This window comes from Ictalurus punctatus, chromosome 4, assembly GCF_001660625.3.
Source record: "Ictalurus punctatus breed USDA103 chromosome 4, Coco_2.0, whole genome shotgun sequence".
In the NCBI taxonomy this organism is placed as follows: domain Eukaryota; kingdom Metazoa; phylum Chordata; class Actinopteri; order Siluriformes; family Ictaluridae; genus Ictalurus; species Ictalurus punctatus.
The window spans coordinates 22350276-22371506 of record NC_071284.1 but is presented as its reverse complement, the minus strand read 5'-3'; the positions used below and the strand labels follow the sequence as shown (position 1 = coordinate 22371506).

The window sequence follows — 21231 nt, the reverse complement described above, 5'->3', positions numbered from 1 at the left end:
TTCTTGGAGACTTCTTTATGCACCACACGGTCTGCTCTTGGGCTGAATTTGCTTGGATGGCAATGTAGATGATTTTCCTTACAGTGAAATGATGTATTTCAAATAATTTGGAGATCTTTTTAAATCCTTTGCCAGGCTCATAGGCATCCAAAATATTTTTTTTCTGAAGGCCTTACTTCAGATGTTGGCTTGATAACACCACACACCTCAATAACAAAGGGAACACCAGACACTAGATATGAGAGGGGTATAAATAAGACAGGTTCCACCTGCACTCCCTAAGTAGGTTCTAATCACTGGCACCCAATCTTCAACACCTGAGTCTAATTTTATGGATTTGAAGGTGTGGTAAATGTAGTGGTGTACTTACTTTTTCCATGTGACTGATCTGTTTTTTGTTCATTTAAATTGTGAAAATTACTACAAAATTTCAATTTATGTGTCATTTGATAGTGTATCAACTTTACTAATAGGCACTGTTTCAAAGAGGATCAAACATTTGCTTGGGATGTACACATTTTTTCAAATGACTGTATATGTGATGTGTGTGTGTGTGTATATGTGTGTGTGTGTGTGTATATATATATATATATATATATATATATATATATATATATATATATATATATATATATATATATATATATATATATATATATATGTATGTATATATATGTATATATATATATATATATGTATATATATATATATATATATATATATGTATATATATATATATATATATATATATATATATATATATATATATATATATATATATATATATATATGCATGCATGCATGCATGCATGCATGCATACGTGAGTGTATATCCATATATAAATATATATAGGGGAACAATGCTGGAATGGTGTTGATCTAATATACTTACGCTATATAGAGACTGCAGTGCTTCATAACAGGTGGTTTCTTATTGGACAGAGTGTGAACTATATATTCTGTGTACATTATATAGCAAGTATAGTGCTAAGTCCTAAAAGTCTTCTTACTGTACAACTAGCGCTAGGCTTGTGCGATATATAATGATATTATTGTCCCTACACGATATTACACTGCCATGATATCCAGTGATGTTTATTGCTGCTTATATTATAATACTAGACCTTCCAACCATTATGCACTTGGAATAAGAGTCTTTTTCTCCCCAATTAAACGGGACCTGAACCAGCCGACATGTTAATCTGGAATAATTTGCTCAGGTGTTATGAGCTCTCTGATATTAACAGACAGTTCCTGGAAGCTGCGTCCCCTTTCCCCAATCTCATGTCCTCCAGATTCGCACCGACATGCTCGCACAGGCTCGCTCGCTTTCTGTCAAGGTAACAGTTCCCGACTGCATAGCTGATAATATTATTACATCTGCCCTACTCTCCTTAAACGTGAAATGGTGTAAATGCTTATTTCCCCGTCTTCCCTGTTGTGGACGATTAAATAGTTTATCACAATATTTAACAAGTGGAAAATCACGATCAGGGAAAAACCAATATCGCACAAGCCTATCTATCGCATTACAGACAGTGTAGAAGATATTATCGTACAGTAGATAGAATGCTAAATACCAAATGGGACTCTGTTGGACACAAAAATGCACATAATGTACTTAAGTACTTTTATAGGTAGTGAGGAGCTGAATCCTCAGTGCTTCTCTATGAAACATAGAGGTCCTGATTGAGTAAAGCTTTGTGTGTATAAAAACACCCCCCGAAAAATATGCAAGCTGATTTACTAGCAGGGGCTGTGAAGGATTGTGTCTGTAAAACAAAATAGCATGTGATGTTGGGTTTCATTCATGAATATGCAAATTGACGCATTTCTACCTAACAGTTTTTATGCAAACTAATTGATTTCGCATCCTCAGTGTGATTTAATAAGCCGGAAAGTCATTCTGGAGAGGTGATTGCCTGTGATTGCAATTTAATATAACCAAAATAACCAAAAAGCAGGTGTTATTATTATGTTTTTTAAAGTTCACTGCCAATCGCAAGACTCATTTTTAATGACAGGTTTTATCAAGGTTATGCCTCATTATGTTGAAATGATCAGGAAATTTGCTAAAATCATGACAGCATAACCATGGCAAACTTCGAGTCATATTACATGTTTATCATCCGTTCACACCTTCGGTAGCAGCAGGATTCAACCTGTCAAGTTTTTATTCACACATACAATACCTTATGAACAGAACTTCCGCTGCCTTGTCTTTAATCAGTATTGTAGTCCATGTGCAGTTATGCATGTGTGGCAAGATTTCGTTTCAGTTTTACTCTTTTGGAAATCTCTTAGGGATCTGTTCTCACCACGGCTATCAAGACAAACAGCATGTGGAAAAAACCTGATTTACATACCGTTTCCTCCCCCTGCTTTGTAAGTGAAGTACTTTGTGCGATTATACTTTGTAAATCACCCTCAACATGCGCGCTTTATTCATAATTTATCCGACTGTGCATGTGCCTCCCAAAAACATGCCTGGCTCTGCTACATTTCCCCTAGGTGTGAATGTGTATTTGCATGATGCCCTATAATGGACTGGTGACCTATACAGGATGTATTCCCATCTCATGCACAGTGTTCCCAGGATAGGCTCCACCCCTACCCTGACCAGGGAAATGCCATTGCTGAAGATGAATAAATGAATGAATGAATGATTTTGTACTTTTATATACGGTGGGGGGAAATAAGTATTGGATTGGGCGCATCAACATTTTTTTCAGTAAATATATTTCCAATGAGGCTATTGACATGAAATTTTCACCAGACTTTGGTATTCACTCAAGAAATCAAGAAATATAAAGAATTCACATTCCACTTTATTACACATAACTTTATTTATGGACTGTAATGTCATTAATTCTTTATATTTCCGTATTTCTTGAGTTAATACTGATGTCTGGTGAAATTTTCATGTGTATAGACTCATTGGAAATATATTTACAGAAAAAAATGTTGATTCGTCCAATACTTATTTCCCCCCACTGTAGGAAGTGGGAAGCTGAATCCTCAAATGGGTTTTTATTCTTTCTATTTTTATATTATTGGCTATATTATTATAAATGAGATGAAGTAAGCATTCTGACACTATTCAATTTCTCTTTATGTAATATGCTTCCAGTGCATATATCTACTTCAAATTTACACACATAATGACTTTTGACTTTGTAGTTATATGAATACATACTTTGTAAGCCTTAAAAAATGGTACATAGTAAAGACTTTAAACATCCCTGTCAGTACAGTTGATTCAATAATATGCAGGTGGAAAGTTCATGGAACCACAACTAATCATCCCTGGACAGGTGCGCAAGGCAGATTTAATGATAAGGAACGTAAGAGAAAAGCCAGCAGTGACTTGAAAAGAGTTGCAGGACGACTTAATCGCAGCCAGAACAGCAGTTACACATAGAACAATGAGCAACGAACTGCACCACAGTCATCTCCTTGTACCTACACCTTACCCAAAAACTGCTCTGCCACAATAAAAAGAAGCACAGAGATGCGTGGAGAAAAAAAAGCATTTAGACAAATCATGATAAACAAATACACTCTAGTCTAGATGAAACAAAAATGGAACACTTTGGAATTAATTTCGTTGTGTGTATGATCCCAAGAACACCATACCCACAGTTAAGTATGGAGGTGAGAGGAAACATGAATGGAGCAATGTACCACAACATATCAGAGGAGAATTTATTCTCATCAGCTAAGGCAATGAATCTGGGGAGAAGATGGATATTTCAAAGAGACAAGGCCTCAGACATACAGCCAAAATAATTCAAGAAGGCCCTCCATGGTCTAGTCAATTTCCTGACTTCAATGAATCACATTGAAAGTTTACGGAGAAATGGGCTACAACTGATCCACAATGCTTCAAAAAAGAGAATTATTTCAGACTGTAGACACCTCAAAGCTACAATTACAATTGCAATTCCCCCCAATCAAATTCATTTTATAAACATGTCTTTGTTTATGGTAATAAATACACATTTTTTTCAAAAGACATTATGTGTGTAAATCTAAAGTGGATGTATACACTGGAAGTACATTCAATAACAAGAAAAAGAGTGTCTGAATACTTAGGATACTATATACAGTGTATAAGCCATTTTTTTTTGTGCATATTACTGCATGTAGTACATTGGTTTGACCTGATTTCTGGGATTACCTTCTCCAAAAAAGGCGACGACCCAAGCCTATACATACCATTGCTGCCCAAATATTGTTGCCTTTCTGGCATGAGTGATGAAGTGTGGCATTAGTGTGCAGAAGCTCTGTGCTGCAATGCATTTCCTCATGTGCTATACGTGTGTTTCAGCCCGTTTTATGGGGAAGATTTCTACTTTGAGATCCCTCGGCCGTTCCAGTGTCTGTCCTTCTACGTTTACGCCAAGTCTGTGTTTCAGAGGGATCTGACCATCGGTTAGTGTATACATCATACACATACACACAGCAACACATAAATAGTAATGCAAGTGTGAATTTCAGAGGGGTATTCCATATCAGTTAGCGTATACATTACAAACTGGTTTGATATTCTAGACCTATATAAACGTCTTATTTTTTTCTCCCCCTCACAAACACATTTACGAGGGAATTGACGAGTTGAAATCGATGGAAGATTGTAGCAGCATATTGTATGACACTGTGTACAATTCCTAGGAGAGCTTACAGAAAACATTAGTAACAACATGAAAAGTCAACAAAGGGCGTTAGAAATGTCTGAACGTTTGGAGTGATTCAGAATTAGGAAGAGCTACTGGCTACTTGTGAAGAAAACAAAATGGTAGGGCAGGGGTCCATTTTTTTTTTGTTTGTTTGTTTTTTTTGTGAGAAAATGATCAGCAGATGCTGCAAGAATTTGAAATGTGTGAAACAATCAATGAATCAAGGCACTTATATATATATATATATATATATATATATATATATATATATATATATATATATATATATATATATATATATATATATATAATATTTATATTTCTATATATATATACACACACACACACACACACAGTATCTCACAAAAGTGAGTTAGGGTTAGGCAGCGGTTTAGACATTAATGGCTGTGTGTTGAGTTATTTTGAGGGGACAGCAAATTTACACTGTTACACAAGCTGTACAGTCACTACTTTACATTGTAGCAAAGTGTCATTTCTTCAGTGTTGTCACATGAAAAGATATAATCAAATATTTACAAAAATGTGAGGGGTGTACTCACTTTTGTGAGATACTGTGTATATATATATATAACATCCTCAATAAATGAATGTGTGTGTGTGTAGGGAAGGTGGCCCTCAGGAAGGAGGAGTTGAGTAATTACAGTGGGAAGGAGCACTGGTTCCCATTGCAGCCCGTGGATCCCAACTCAGAGGTGCAGGTAAGGCAGCACATTTTCCGTTGATCTGTCTCTTTGTGGCCATTACGTTATATCATACGTAGGGAGCAATAATGGGAAAGAAAAGAACACTCAAGATCAATTTTGGTGAACAGATAACAGTAAACACTTGAAGTCTGAAACATAAAAACATATATGTATAATAAATGTACAATAAAACTGCCTCCAACTCATTTGAAAAGACAAAAAGAAACTTTGGCAGACAGTTTTTTGAATCTGGCCTCAGATGGCACCTGGATGTAGTGAGCATAGTCCAGTGTGTGTCATTCTCTGTAATTTCAGTGATTATTTGTACTTATACAGCAATATCTCAAATAAATATTACAATATGAATTTAAGATTAGGTATAGGATTGTAATTTGTTTAAGAAAGGCATGCGGGACTATAATCTAAAGTCGTGTATGTGTTGATGTTGTATGAGGGATGCACTGTTCTCCATGTATAATGAACTCGTTTGACGTTTATCCCTCTTTGATCAGAGCTGTAAAATGGGTTTTGCTGTTTTGCTCTACATTCAGTTTTCTGTGTTTAGCATGGAGGGCGGAGAGAGCTAAATGAAAATATATGCGCATGAATACATCCTTGCAATAAATATATAAATGTTTATGTTTATTCATATGTTAAATGTAAATTTTTTATTTGTAGATTTATTTAATGGATACAGTGCATTGCATAAGTATTCACCACACTAAGTGGTGAATACTTAAATGGACTTAATGGGAGAAAATGTCGTGACACTACACAAAATAGCCATATTGTCATATCATATTGAAGTGGTAGGAAATGATAACCATCCATCCATTTTTCTGTACCGCTTATCCTACAAGGGGCTGCAGGGAGCATGAAGCCGATCGGAGAAACAATATAGTTTGTATAATTATCGATGAAGGAAGAAAAAAATAGTTAAAGTGGTGATTGCATAAGTATTCACCCTCATTTGTGTGAAACCGCTAAATTAGTTCTGGTGCAGTCAGCTGAAGTCACATAATTAGTTGAATGAAGTTTTCCTGCTATTAGCCATAGCTAAACAACAGGTTTGGGGAGTAATGGAGTACATGTAACTGCATAATCAGATTACATGTACATTTTGTTAAAAAAAAAAAAAATGCGAGTACTATCAAGATTTTTTTTTTTCTTTCATTTAAAACCAAAGAAATGATTCTTTTGACATAACACAGTATAGACAGCTGCTTGATTATAGCCCTGGTTCTCTCTCTCAACTTCCTGGTGCATGCGCAAATAAATTTTGTGCAAAGTTAATTTGGTAGAAATGAACACAAATAGTTCTCTGAAATGCTTTTGTTATGGTGACCTTACATCCTCTTTTCCCCGGAGAGGTCCTCTTTTTCAGACCTTAAAAACGCGTCTACATTTGAGAAAATGTCTGGGATTCGGCTTTAATTTCATTATGATGTGTTTATGGTTTAATACTGCAATGTGTGTGCATGTTTGCATTACTTTAACCCCTCTCAGTAATTCCCGCCTTCTCGCACACCAATTGGTTGATTATAAAAGACTTGCAGCAACTATTGGCCAAATTCCTGTCTCTCAACCATTCGCCTAATCTCAGCGAATGCTCGAAGGTGAAGCTCTGTCGTGTACGGCGTCAGACGGTTGCTCAACAATAGCAACAAATGACAGCTGTCCTGAGTCGAAACAATGCCCATGGCCATATAAGGTCATTTATTTAATGTAAATTGAAATGAAATTTTAAAAAGTGTCCTCTTTTTGGAAAACCAGAATATAGTCACCCAAGTTTTTGTGATGTAATGTTACTCGCATCAGGGACAGTGATCTTTTATTTATTTATTTTATTTATTAAAACAAATCCAAACATTGAACATGTTTTAAGCTCTAAAAGAAGCTTTAAATTTAAGTATTTGAGATGATATTGCTTTTCTCTTGACTTTATTTACATATGTGGCCTTGAGGTAATCCGAAAGTAATCAGATTACATTGCTCATATTGTGATACTGGGATTACGTTACTGATGACATTTTTAAGAATCGATTTGTAACTGTAACGGAATACATTTTTAAAGTAACCCCCCCAACCCTGCTAAACAAACATCATCATGAAGACTCAAAACAAGTCCGGAACAAAGTTATGGAAAATTAGAAATTATTTAATATGGTCAGTGACCGGGTAAGTAGAGCATTAGTCAGAGAAGCAACCAAGAGGCCAAGGATACCTCTGAAGGTGCTGGAGAGATCCATAGCTCAGGTGGGACAAGCTATTCACAGGACTACCTAGATACTCCATTAGCCCAGATACTTCACAAAGCTGGGCTCTATGGAATAGTAATGAAAAAAATCCATGTGAGTTTACCAAAAGATGGATTGGAGACTCAGCACAGACATAGAAATAATTTCTCTGGTCTGATCAAACCAAAATGAAACAGTTTGGGGGACGCATGCTGATTATCACATGCTGTGTGAAAAGCTTTTTAGGATTCTAATGAGTGCATAGTCCCATTGAGCATGATCTGAAGCAAGGTTTTCACACTTGAATCTGAAATTAAGCATAAAATGAATGGATACTGTATATTAAGCAATTTCTAGGTGTTATTTTTTAATTGCTCATGCCTCAATAGTATAGAAAATAGATATTATTACCCTCAAACTGTGCTTTTGTAACCAGGACATTGGTAGTTTGAAACCCCTGGCTCACTCGGAGTACCTCAAAGAGGATCACAACAGCGTCAAGACATTGCTGGATGCCTTGATCTATGATGAGTACGGCTGGGAGGTCATCAGAGACTTCAAAATGGTGGCTGCACATCAAATTGGGCCTTACGAAACAATTTGTCACAGCTCCGGATAAGGACTCAGCAGGCTTCAAATACCTTTAAGACTTTTTTCCTACGCTGTCTGAAGCAGCATTACAGCTGGTGTCGTCGTTGGACCAGAGATAAAGAACATTCCGGAGTGCAAGAATTCCCCAAGAAGCTCACTAAGAAGGAGAAAGTAACTTGGAACAGTTTTGCCACAGTGGTTCGGGGCTTCCTGGGCAATCACAAAGCTGGAAACTATGTGGAACTCGTTAAGATTCTGGTAAAGAACTACAGCAATAATGGACTGCAGGATGTCTCTCAAAGTCCATATCCTTGATGCTGATCTTGATCAATTCAAGGAGAACGTGGAGGACAATACACAATGTCCTGGTCACAAAAGCAAAGTAGGGAATAATAGCTATATTTAAACTTTTGCTGTATAAGTAATTAGGAAACAACACTTAGTACCCAGGAACAATAATTAAAAAAAAAGATACATAGTGTAATAAGAAACAGTAGAATAAGCAGCTTGACAAGACAAAGTAAAATCAGAAATCAAACTATAAATAAAACATAGATTAGACAGACTGAAATGAAACTGTCTGCCTAAAGTGAATACACACACATATGGTCTCATTTACTTGTGTGTGGTTAGTCATTGGTACTCATTTTAGGTTTTAGACCATCAGACTGTTCATCATCACTCTGTGAACCAATCGGATGCATGTGTGTGTTGAGCCGGGAGAGTGGTGTTCTGCTCCATTTTTTTTGTGTGTGTAAAGTCTATTCTCTGTTTAGTACACACGTTTCACCCTTCAGCAGCAACGAGGACAGAAAAACTCATAAAGAGCGTGCATGCAAGGACATGCATGTGCGTGCACATGTGTGCTCATGTACACACAGTGAATTATACAGGACAATCAACATGACATACAGGCAAGTCCATAAGTATCTGGCGAGTGACACAATTTTGTACATGGCGCCTCTATACACCACCACAATGGATCTGAAATTAAGCAATCAAGGATATGATTGAAGTGTAGACTTTCAGCTTTAATTCAGCAAAATATTACTTTAACCATTTAGGAATTACAGCCATACAGAGTCCCTCCATTTTCACAGGCTCAAAAGAAATTGGACAAACAAGCATAATCATAACTATTAGGATTATTTTTAATACTTGGATGCAAATCATTTGCGGTCAATGACTACCTGAAATCTTGAAGCCATGGACATCAACGAATGCTGAGTTTCCTCCCTTGAGATGCTTTGCCAGGCCTTTACTGCAGCTGACTTCACTTCCTGCTTGTTTGTGTGTCTTTATGCCTTTAGTTTCTTTGCCTTAAGAAGCCCTTGGGTTGCTTTTGCAGTATGTTTTGGGTCGTTATCCATCTGTACTGTGAAGTGCTGACCTATCAGAATTCATCTGCTCATTCTATGAGCAGTCACATCATCAGTGAACACCAGTGACCCAGTTCCATTGGTAACCATACATGCCCATGCCATAACACTACCTCCATATGTTTGACAGATGATGTGGTATGCTTTGGAACATGAGCCCTTCCTTTCCTTCTCCATACTCTTCTCTTCCCATCATTCTGCTGCAAGTTAATCTTGAATCAGAACTGGTCAGGCATTTTTTGAGATGGTCTCTTGATTGTAGACTTTGACAATGATACACCTACCGTCTCCGGAGTGTTCTTGACTTGGCTAGGTGTTGTGAAGGTTTTTTTCATCAACAAGGAAAGAATTCTGCGATCATCCACTTTAGTTGTTTTCTGTGGCCTTCCAGGCCTGTTGGTGTTGCTGAGCTCACTTCTTTTCTCACGTCTTTTTATGAATGTACCAAATTGTTGATTTGGCCACTCCTAAAGTTTCTACTGTCTCTCTGATAGGTCTGTTTTGGTTTTTCAGCCTAATGACAACCTCCTTCACTTGCACTGATACCTCCTTGGATGCCATATTGAGAGTTCCCATGAACACCTACCAAATGCAAATTCAATGCTTTGAATCAACTCCAGACCTTGTATCTCCCTGTTTACACTAGTGCGTTTTCGTTTTAAAACTTGATCCTCGTACACACTGGCGTTCCTGCTGTGTTTCAGAAATGATCTCCGTCCACACTACAAACCGAAAACACATGTCACATGACCATTCATGCACACTGGACATGCGCACACACGTGTAAACAGAAAGTTGGTTGCTAGTCACCGGCAGGCACAACAGACTATGTAGGGTTTAGGTCACTCGAAATGAGACTTGTTTCCGATTGCTCTAAATATTGCTGGCCTCTTGCACATGTAGGCAGCTGCAGAATTATAAGATACAGAATTTAACTGCACAGTGGCTGCTAAGAATGACAACAAAGCCAGCAAAGCTTGCGGTTCAGTCTCCGTGTTGTTGTGTACACGATCAAGGTAGCGTAATGGTCATATGATAGGGGCTTGACGAATCAGGGAAGGATACGCAATGATCCAGAAGACCCAATAGGGGGGCAAATGTGGGCGAAGCCACGCCTTCATTTTCAAAAGTCTTTGTTTTGGTCTGTTTACACTAAAACGCGAGCCCGGAGTTTTCAAACTAAAACGGGGTCTTGGGTGTTTCCAAAAGTCTCAGTTTTCGAGGGTCAAAAATGCCAGAGTAGTGTAGATGACAGGCGTAGCAAAAGTTATGCGTTTTACGAAAACGCAAACACACTAGTATACGAAAACACACTAGTGTAATCTGTCATGAAGTAATGAAGAAACGGGCCACGCCTGGCCATGAAACTTCTTATCAGTCAATTGTCCAATTACGTTTGAGCCTGCGAAAATGGAGGGAAATTAACTCTAAAAGGTTAATGCAACATTTTTGTTCAACCCCTTGAATTAAGCTGATGGTCTACACTTCAGTCACATCTTGAAAAATTGTGTCACTCACCAAATACTTATGGACCTGACTGTATATAATTCCTGGCACATGTTTATTTTAGAGTTGTAAAATGAATTTTGTCTATGTAGCCTTGTTTTTCTGCCTTGTTAGAATGAGCTTTCACACACATTATAGACACATGGCATGCTGGTAATGTTACGTAGTTTATATACGATAGGTTTAACACTGCATATGTGTCATCTAACAGAGCAACTAACACACACAAGCAGTGCAAATATAGTGTAAAAGAGCCAAAAGATTTCCTTTACTGAGGTTCAGGAGTAACATTAACACTACACACATCATTATTCAACTACAGTACTATGGAAATACCTCACAAAGATTTAATTAAACGTGTGTGTGTGTGTGTGTTTTCATTTTCAAGGGGAAGGTTCATCTAGAGATGAAGCTTAATGAAGTGATCACAGATAACGGGCCTCCCTCTTCGCGCCTGCAGGTCAGGTGAGTCAGCATGTGTGTGTGAGAGAGATCGCGTAATGAAAGAGGAAGTGATGCCACCAAAACAGGAAGTCTGACTTGCTCTCCTCCTGCTGCAATTGTGCTTCTGTTTTAGCTTCACTGTAACCCACACACACACACACACACACACACACACAAACAAACTGTCTTTTATCTTTCACTCTCAATATCTCTCTCTGTCTTTCTCTGTCTGTTTCTTTATGTCTCCCTTTGTCTGTCTGTCTATTTCTCTTTCCTTTATTCAAACATTAAAACACACATATAGCTTACAGGAAGTGATGTCATACATTATTCACACCTCTTTATCACAGATTATAAAATGGTGCAGATTACCAGGCTTAGATAACGATTGTGTAATAACACTTACTCTGTGTCTGTGTGTCTGTGTGTGTGTGTGTGTGTGTGTGTGTGTGTGTGTGTGTGTGTGTGTAGGATAATCGAGTGCCAGGGTTTACCGTTAATCAGTGGGCAGGCCTGCGACTCTTACGCTTCTGTAACGCTCATCGGCCCTGCAAGGTAATTTATCCACACACACAGAGTACTGTGCAAATGTTTTAGTACAAACTTTGTTATAGATTTTTTATTTTATGACTTCTACATTATCGAGTCAGTACAAAAAATATTTTTGATTCCCAAACATTAGTTTTCCAGCACAAAATTAAATGTTACAGAACAATGTTTGTATTTTAGTAAAGAAAGCAGCATATTACAGACACTTTTCAGACAAAAAACACAATGAAGGCTGCTGGGTTTTGCTGCAAGAAGCAAGTACAGTCAAAGTCTCCAGAAGAACCGTGACTGGTTCTACAAGATGCTCAATAAAACTTACAGCTCATATCATTATAAAACTGCACTAATTCTACCAGAGACTATTATTTATTTATTTTTTTTGTCACATCAAATATTGCCTTTGTTTCATTTACTACTGCCGACTGCTCTTAATAGTATTTTTTTAAATGTAGAAACATGTAATTTCACTATACTGAAGGCATCTTTGCTCTACAGCATTGCTTTGCATGTGCCTAAAACTTTTGCACAGTACCTTTATATATGGGAAAATACAGTAAAATACTTTTTTTTTTCTTTTCTTTTTTTTTCTTTTTTTTTTTTTTTTTTTACTTTAAAGGAATATTTATAAATATTGCATATGTATTCATGCACCATTCTAGGACATTTTTTTAAAAAGTTTACCTCTTGAATCAACCTAATTGACATTTTTCCCACATAGCTTATACAACATGTGTAACATTTGAAGGTGCAAAATACATTAATCATAAACAGCAGAGTATTGGTATTCGCTCCGGGTCAGTAATTGGTAGAACGACCACTGGCTGTAATTACAGACAGTAATATTTTCTGGGATATGTCTCGATCAGCATTGCACATGAGGATCCTAATATTTTTACTCATTCTTCTTGGCAAAACTCCTCAAGCTCTGTCTGACTGTATGGATTCCATTAGTAAACCGCACATTTCATGTCTTGCCACAGATTTTCGGTCAGGTTGAGGTCTGGACTGAACAACTCCATTGTACAGTAGCTTTGGGTGTGGGCTTAAGGCTGATTTACACTTGCTGTTAACGATGTGTACGCAAGGTGACCATCGAGCGTTTACTATAGTAATTTGGCACATCACTTCCTCAGAATCCTCAAAATCCTCAGAAATTAATGTGACATGCCTGCATGGTGTAATAGTGACATACATAGTGAAGGCATATACATTGCGTGGCCAAAAAAAAAAGGTCACTGTTTGGATATAAATAAACAAATACATGAACGCCTATGATTGGATCATTATTGCACTGATGAATATGTTTCAGCAGGCAACAATTCTTTTCACCCTAAGTGATGCAGTGTGTAGCTTCTCATTTCTTAAACAAGCATGTCGGAAGGCAGATCCCGTGTTACTGTGTTTCAGAAGGGGCAAATTGTTGGCCCGCATCAAGCAAAGAAAACAACTAAGGAGATTGCTGAAATTGGGTTAAGAACTGTCAAATGCATTATTAAATCATGGAAGGAGAGTGGTGAACTGACAACTTTGAGGAAGGAATGTGGTCTGAAAAATTAATGTTCAAAATCTTGAATGATCATGATCAGACTGTGGAATAGAATAGAAAAAAGCCATGTGGTCTGATGCGTCCAGATTTACCCTATTGTAAAGCAATGGGTGCATCAGGGTAAGAAGGGAAGCGCATGAACCGATGCGTCCATCATTCATTGTGCCTACTGTACAAGCTTCTAGAGGAAGTGTTATGGTCTGGGGTTGCTTTAGTTGGTCAGGTCTGGGCCCAGCAACATTATGCATCAATAAAATGAAGTCAGCGGAGTACCTGAATGTGCTGAATGTCCAGGTTATGCCATCAATGGATTTTTTTTCTTCCCTGACGGCACAGGCATATTTCAGTATGACAACACCAATATTCATTGGGCTTCACTTGTGAAAGAGTGGTTCAGGGAGCATGAGGAATCATTTGAATAATTTGGAAACATTTTTCCCAAACTATATTGATTTTTCCACTTCTATCTTGGGTTTCATCCATAAGATGCATAAAACAACATTCTGCAGCATATTGAAGAATATCTGAGCTTGCTCCCAGTATTTTCATTTCCATGAATTGGAACGATTACTTAACATTTTCCCGTTATTTACTTTAAACGAAGGAATTATGTTGGTCAGCATGTTGTACTTTGTGTCATATTCTCTCTCTCCCTCTATATCTCTCTCAACCCCCTTCTCACTATCTTGCACTGTAATAAATGCAATAAATACACATTATGCTGCTAACTTATCATTGTTGGAAATCCATTTTTGTCTAGTTGTTAATCATGTGTGTGAATTCCACATGAGATTCCAGTGAATAGAACCGTGTGGATCTTAGCAAAACGTTTTTCCTGAATAATTTTCCGAATAATCAAGAGACTCTCCAGCCACCAAATACGACTTACTCCCTTCTAAAACTGTCTCTGATCGACCTACCCAAATTTCAAGATGATGGATAAGTATCTTGAGATCCTCTGTGTCAAATGCCATGCTGAGATCAAGTAAAATTAAAAGTGGATAACTCATATACATCAGTACAAAGCCTCAGGTCATTGTTTGGTATTGTTAGCACAAGGTACTAGGATTGTATATGGCAGTTTTTTTATTTTCATAACGCATTTATAATAGTGAGCAATCACGAGTCATGAATACAAAGGCTGTGTCTCAAACTGCATACTACTGTATTAAATGTCACTACACCTTTTGTATCAGGAATTAGTCATATCACTACACCCGAGCAGACACACACCCGAGCAGAAGGTGACCGATGATGTCTCCCTCTTGCTGCCCTGTTTACACTCGATACAGATGGAGATGAGACTTTCCATAACACACACACACACACAGTTAATGCCAGTTACTCTGGTATGTGTGTGTGTGTGTGTGTGTGTGTGTGTGTGTGTGTTTATGGAAACTGTACAGGAAGTTTTTATCTAAAGCTTGCGGAAAGCTGTAACAGACGTGTGGTAAATACAGCCTCGATACATGACATGGCCTACATTACAGTCTCAATTCACCTCCCTCCCTCCCTCCCTCTCTCTCTCTCTCTCTCTCTCTGTTATTGTGTACGCAGGGCAGATCAGAGGAAGACAAAGGTGAAGAAGAAAACCAGCGACCCTCACTTTGATGAGACAATTTACTTTGAGGTAAACAGACATAGTGTTGCCATGAAGTAAAATAATCGATGTGTCTTAAAGCGTGCCTATTATGGTTTTGAAACATGCCTAATTTTGTTTTAAAGGTCTCCTACAATAGATTTACATGTATCCAAGGTCGAAAAACACTTTAATGTGGTCTGCACTTATATAGCGCTTTTTTTTTAACATGCTCATAATTTAAATTGCAGCATCACCTTTTCCCCCAGTGTCACAAACGACTCGTTAACCGATCCGTTCTAAAGGATTCACTCTAAACTCCTTCTTTCAGAGAGCATACTCTGCTCTGATTGGTCTGATGTCCCAGTCTGTTGTGATTGGTCTACCGCTGTCAGCGAGCAGCCAATGAAGACCAGAGGCGGGGCTTTTTATTACAAACTTATGTAGGTTAGTACAGGAAGTGAAGTCTGGAATTACTAACGATTCGTTTCAGCTATTCAGAATCGGTTCCTTCTTTTGGGAGTCAATAACTCCGTTTGTCGTGCACGTTTGAATTTTTAAACTTTGTCCACTTTTCGCATTCACAAACAGCTCTATAACGCACTACATGAAAGGTTATATTTGAAAAACCATAATATGTGCACTTTAATAGAGTATTTTCCCCCAGCCCCTGCATCCACTTTTATACTTCTTTTTCCTCTTCCCCTGGTTTCTGTGAGTCCAACCCAGAGCAGAGAATTTGTTCGATTTGTTTAAATGAAATGTTACACAGTTGAAAAGGTTTCCGTGTAGACTGTGAAACGTTCCCATTGACGCACTCTGAATGTCGGTAAGAGTGACTTCCAGCAGCCAGCTGCATTGACGTCGTCGTGATGGGAGACACGGCGGCTTGCAAATCAGCAGCTTTGCTAAACGCACACTCATTATAATTACACCGGTGACCAACGCACGAAGCTGTGTTTGTGTGCGCACGCAGGTTTCCAGGCCAAGCAACTACAACAGGAAGAACTTCCATTTAGAGGATGAGGACATTGAGAAACTGGAGATCAAGTGAGCTTCTCTTTTCATCTCTTTTCTCTCTATGTAATTAAACAGTTGACAGCAATGCCTACAAGTGACTGTAGCAACTTTTCATAAAGCCGTGACGTGAAAAAATTTCTCCTCAAAGAATGACAGTATCGTTGTTGACCAGTTAGTTAGCTTTTTATTTAGTGAGTAAACTTAACGATCTCTTATTCATCACTCAGTCAGATAAACAACATTTTAGCGCCAGTAATGATTATCCATATTTATAATGAGTCTTTATTAATCACGTATACATTACAGCACAGTGAAATTCTTTTTGTTACATACCCCAGCATGTCAGGAAGCTGGGGTCAGAGCGCAGGGTCAGCCATGATACAGCACCCCTGGAGCAGAGACGATTAAGGGCCTTGCTCAAGGGCCCAACAGTGGAAGCTTTGCAGTGCTGGGGCTCGAACCCCCGACCTTCCGATCAGTAACCCAGAGCCTTAACTGCCAAGCCACCACTGCTCCCAATAACAATATTACAATAAACGGCAATCATTTTGACCAACTCATAAAATCTTTATGAGGTGATAAGGTTCCTGAGGTAACTAGCTATATGGAAACACTTAATGAACACCTCATCACCTAGTGTACTTATAAGACTAATACTTAGTACCATGACCAGTTTGTAAATAGCTAACGTAACATGTTACACAAATAAATGTAGTAATTTTGTTTCCATCAGAAATGGTGATAAGATTAAAATTGATGACGCTAATATTCGAACAGTGCCTTAATGAAGAGGAGAACACAACAGAGAGAGAGAAATCAGAATAGCTTTGTTGATTATTTATGACGTCTCCTCCACTAGGTCGATATCTCAAGAAGGAGCGATTAAATGTTTGTCGGCTTTAGATGGAATTATGACTGTAATAGTAACAGTTGATGAACTTGAATGATGACCCCGACTACCTGGAGTTCTGCTAGTTTAGACGTTTTTGCACATCATGTTTAACGCAAATTAGTCGGACATGTCGAGATACTAACAAGCCAACTAAAATCATTTCATTTAAATCACAAGTGAGAATGAGTGAAAGTGGCGCTCTCTGGGTAAGACAGACACGTGCAGTAAATTGTTGCTTGCAGTCGCATAGAAAACGCATGGACATGCACCTGTTTTGTTTGGAAAAGAGGCGATCACACTTCCAGCTAATCACATTTCCCCACCTCTGCTTGGTCAGAGTGAGACAGCTGTCCACTAGAGGGCAGTAACAGTGACCCATGTTACCTTTGTGTCTGTGTAGTAGCTAAAGCAAAATCTGCATCGAAATCCAGTTTAACCAGTTAGTGTTAAACTATGAGGGTAGAGAACAGATTTCTCCCTCTCTCTCTCTCTCTAACAAGTGTGTGTCCTTACTCGTCCCAAAGCACTCTTTGAGTGAGATGGGGGTGAGGGGGGATTTGGGTGGGGGAAACGTTTTCCTTACTGAGCTTAAAATTACAGTTAGATATAGGTGTAGGCCAGAGACATAACCTGGCCTGGGCCATACAGGCTGTAGCCCTGAAGATTTTTTCAACCCAGAATAATTCTCCACTTGGAGCGGTTCCTCACTATGTAACTGAAGTAAAAGAAGACGGCGGTGTTGTAATTTTATGTCTTCAGTGAACGGAGGAGAGACCAGGAAAATAAATAGAAATACTCTTGTCTTATTGGCTGACAGTGTCTCTATTCTGCCAAATGCTAGCTCACAGTCAGTGTGAGGGGAAATGGATATACACCGATTTTTTATTTTTTATTGATTTTATTTTTTTAACGAGTAAAGAGGTTGAAACTGAAACAGTAACATTCTCTGATGCTGAGCAGGAAAACAAAGTGTGTAAATGTTTGAGTTCCAGTTTATGTGAAAATGATATGAGAAGAGCATAAGGAAAGATAATGTATTTGCATGGCTCTGTAGCAGCTAAACTCATACAGTTATAGCTTAGTTGTGCTTCCCCTTGGCTAGTGACACCAAACTAGCCTAGTCTCGTGTTAGATAGCCAAAAAGTTTAACATTTTATCAGTCGGTAGTCCTGCAAGTTTTAGGATTTATCCAACTTTTTGTCCAATTTTCAATTTTTTTTAAGCAAGTAGTCCTCACATGCAAAAAAAAATGCATGCAAACAGTCTGTTTAGAAGTACGTTTAAATTTTTCTTTTTTTTTTTTTTTTTTTTTTGATGGAGAAGAATCTGGGCTCAGGCCCGGATAATCAACAGTATATAAACAGTTCAGCTAACACCCCTGGTGTAGGCATAACATATCAGTGGAAGGTACTCACAAGAATAGTAAGAAAAGCATGTGTATGTGTTGCAGAGAGAACTCATGTTCTGTGTTTCTTTCTCTCACTCTCTCTCTTTCTCTCTGTTTGTCTCGCAGGGTGGAGTTATGGAATAATGGGAATCTGGCTCAGGATGTGTTTCTGGGTGAAACAAGAGTGTCAGTAAAAATCCTGAGAAATGACCACGTACACAAAGCTTGGTACGTACACACACAGTCACACACATACGCGCACACACACACACAGTCACACTGTGGAATATGGGCTGGCAATACAGAGTGGTAATGAGTGAGCAGTGCTCATGACCAGATGGAGTTGCACGATAAAAGCCAATCAGCACACAGCTGCTCTTATCTGCCCAGCCAGTCAGCTCTCAGCTTATCTGTCCAATCATCCGGATTCAGCACTACACTCTTTGAATGGGCAGAATATTTGTGTGTGTGTGTGTGTGTGTGTGTGTGTGTGTGTGTGTGTTTGTTTGTGTGTACGTGTGTGCGCGTGCGTGCGTGTTGGATCCAACTCTTCCGGCTTATGTCCTCTGTGTCCTCAAGCCACTTTAAACATAGAGTCCTGCTGGTAGTGTTTTGTAAATATATTGTGTGTGTGTGTGTGTGTGTGTTTGAGAGAGCAAGACAGAGATAAGGGAACTTGTTGATACTGATCTACATGTTTTGAATGAGGCCATTGAGTCTAGTGCATGGTTAAGCTTCTGTAAGGGGCACACACACACACACACACACACACACACACACACACACACACACACACACACACACACACTTTCCAAAGCAAACTGTCTCGTTTCTGCTGCTGATTCAGAATATAAAAGTTGCGCCTTCTGTCTCTATGTGTGTTTGTGTGTGCTGAAAGCTAATTAGCTCTCAAATAAAAGCAGCTGTACTCTTATTGGCCTGTATTCATTTAAGTTGTGTAGAAATTGAGAACAGAATTTGAGTGCACAGAAACTATGCAAACTAATCTGCATCTGATTCGTGTAACTGTGCTACAGCGTCAAAACCAGTTGATTCGAGCTCAAATGAAGATGAACCATTTTCAGCAGTATCCCCACATACATCTAATTTACATGAAAGAAGCTCTAATTTATGCATGTGTTGTGGTAGGAGGATAAGAGTAGCTGATCTCTGATTGGCTGGGAGGATAAGAGTAGCTGATCTCTGATTGGCTGGAAGGATAAGAGTAGCTGATCTCTGATTGGCTGGAAGGATAAGAGCAGCTGAATGCTTTACTTGTTTAATAAATGGATTGATGAAAATAATAATGAAGTCTTTAAATGAAGTGTGTGTGTGTGTGTGTGTTTCTGTGCATGCATGCAGGTATCTCCTCCTGCCAAGAGGTAATGGTGTGAAGTGTAAGCCTGACGATCTCGGCTCTTTGCGTTTGAATGTTTGTTACACTGAGGACAACGTGCTGCCGCCAAACAACTACATCAACCTGAGAAACCTACTACTCAAATCACCCGATGTACAGGTAACACACACACAGCACACAGCACACCTGCTATATAAAGTAGAGAGACTGACGGATAGAATAGATTAGATCAAGTCTGTCTTTAAGGCCTGTTCTTTATTTACTTGACAACAGAAGGAGTCATCTACTCTGTATTTGAAGGATCTGGTCTTCTTTAAAAAAATATCTTGCTCCATGTCTTTTCAAAAGCTAGCACTAAGATAATCTCTCTGTCTCTCTCTCTCTCTCTCTCTGTCTCACTCTCTCTCACTCGCTGTCTGTAGCCAATCTCAGCATCTGCTGCTCATATTCTGGGTGACGTGTGTAGAGATCGATCCGAAGCCTCACTGCCTTTAGTGCGACTTTTACTGTATCACAACAGACTGCTGCCTTTTCTCACGGCTATTGCTGCCTTAGAGCTGGAGAACACACAGTGAGTCTCTCTTTCTCTCATACACATACACATACACACACACACACACAGACTGCCTATTCTTATTTAGGTAGTATATTCAGTGGTGCTTGAAAGTTTTTCAGTTAGAATTTTCTATATTTCTGCGTAAATATGACTTAAAACATCATCAGAAAAGTAGACAAAGAGAACCCAATTAAACAGATGCGACAAAAATATTATACTTGGGCATTTATTAATTGAGGAAAATTATCCAATATTGGCAAACGTATGTGAACCTCTAGGATTAGCAGTTAATTTGAAGGTGAAATTAGAGTCAGATGTGTCAATGGGATGACAATCAGGTGTGAGTGAGCACCCTGTTTTATTTAAAGAACAGGGATCTATCAGAGTCTGATCTCCACAACACATGTTTGTGGAAGTGTATCATGGCACGAACAAAGAAGATTTCTGGGGACCTCAGAAAAAGAGTTGTTGATGCCCATCATGCTGGAAAACGTTACAAAACCATCCCTAAAGAGTTTGGACACCACCAATCCACAGTCAGACAGATTGTGTACAGGAAATTTAAGACCATTGTTACCATCCCCAGGAGTGGAGACCAACAAAGATTACCCCAAGAGCAAGACATGTAATAGTCCATGAGGTCACAAAGGAATCCAGGGTAACTTTAAGCTAAAGCGCTAAAGCCCTAAAGCCCTCTCTCACATTGGTTAATGTTAATGTTCATGAGTCCACCATCAGGAAAACACTGAACAACAATGGTGTGCATGGCAGGGTTGCAAGGAGAAAACCACTGCTCTCCAAAAAA

The 21231-nt window shown here is 38.5% G+C and overlaps 1 protein-coding gene across 3 annotated transcripts in view; it reads left to right on the top strand.

Annotated features, from left to right (window-relative positions):
- Nucleotides 1-21231, top strand: part of rasa2 (RAS p21 protein activator 2) — a 59205-nt gene that overhangs the window by 20348 nt on the left and 17626 nt on the right. For 2 of the 3 annotated variants that reach the window (XM_053678063.1, XM_053678062.1), the window contains exons 3-12: nt 2305-2385; nt 4331-4434; nt 5304-5398; nt 11485-11561; nt 12012-12095; nt 15193-15265; nt 16191-16264; nt 18640-18741; nt 19876-20029; nt 20293-20441. In XM_053678063.1, coding sequence (XP_053534038.1) covers nt 2305-2385; nt 4331-4434; nt 5304-5398; nt 11485-11561; nt 12012-12095; nt 15193-15265; nt 16191-16264; nt 18640-18741; nt 19876-20029; nt 20293-20441 — 993 coding nt within the window. The remainder of the gene's footprint in view (nt 1-2304; nt 2386-4330; nt 4435-5303; nt 5399-11484; nt 11562-12011; nt 12096-15192; nt 15266-16190; nt 16265-18639; nt 18742-19875; nt 20030-20292; nt 20442-21231) is intronic. The other variant, XM_053678064.1, reaches the window with a different exon arrangement.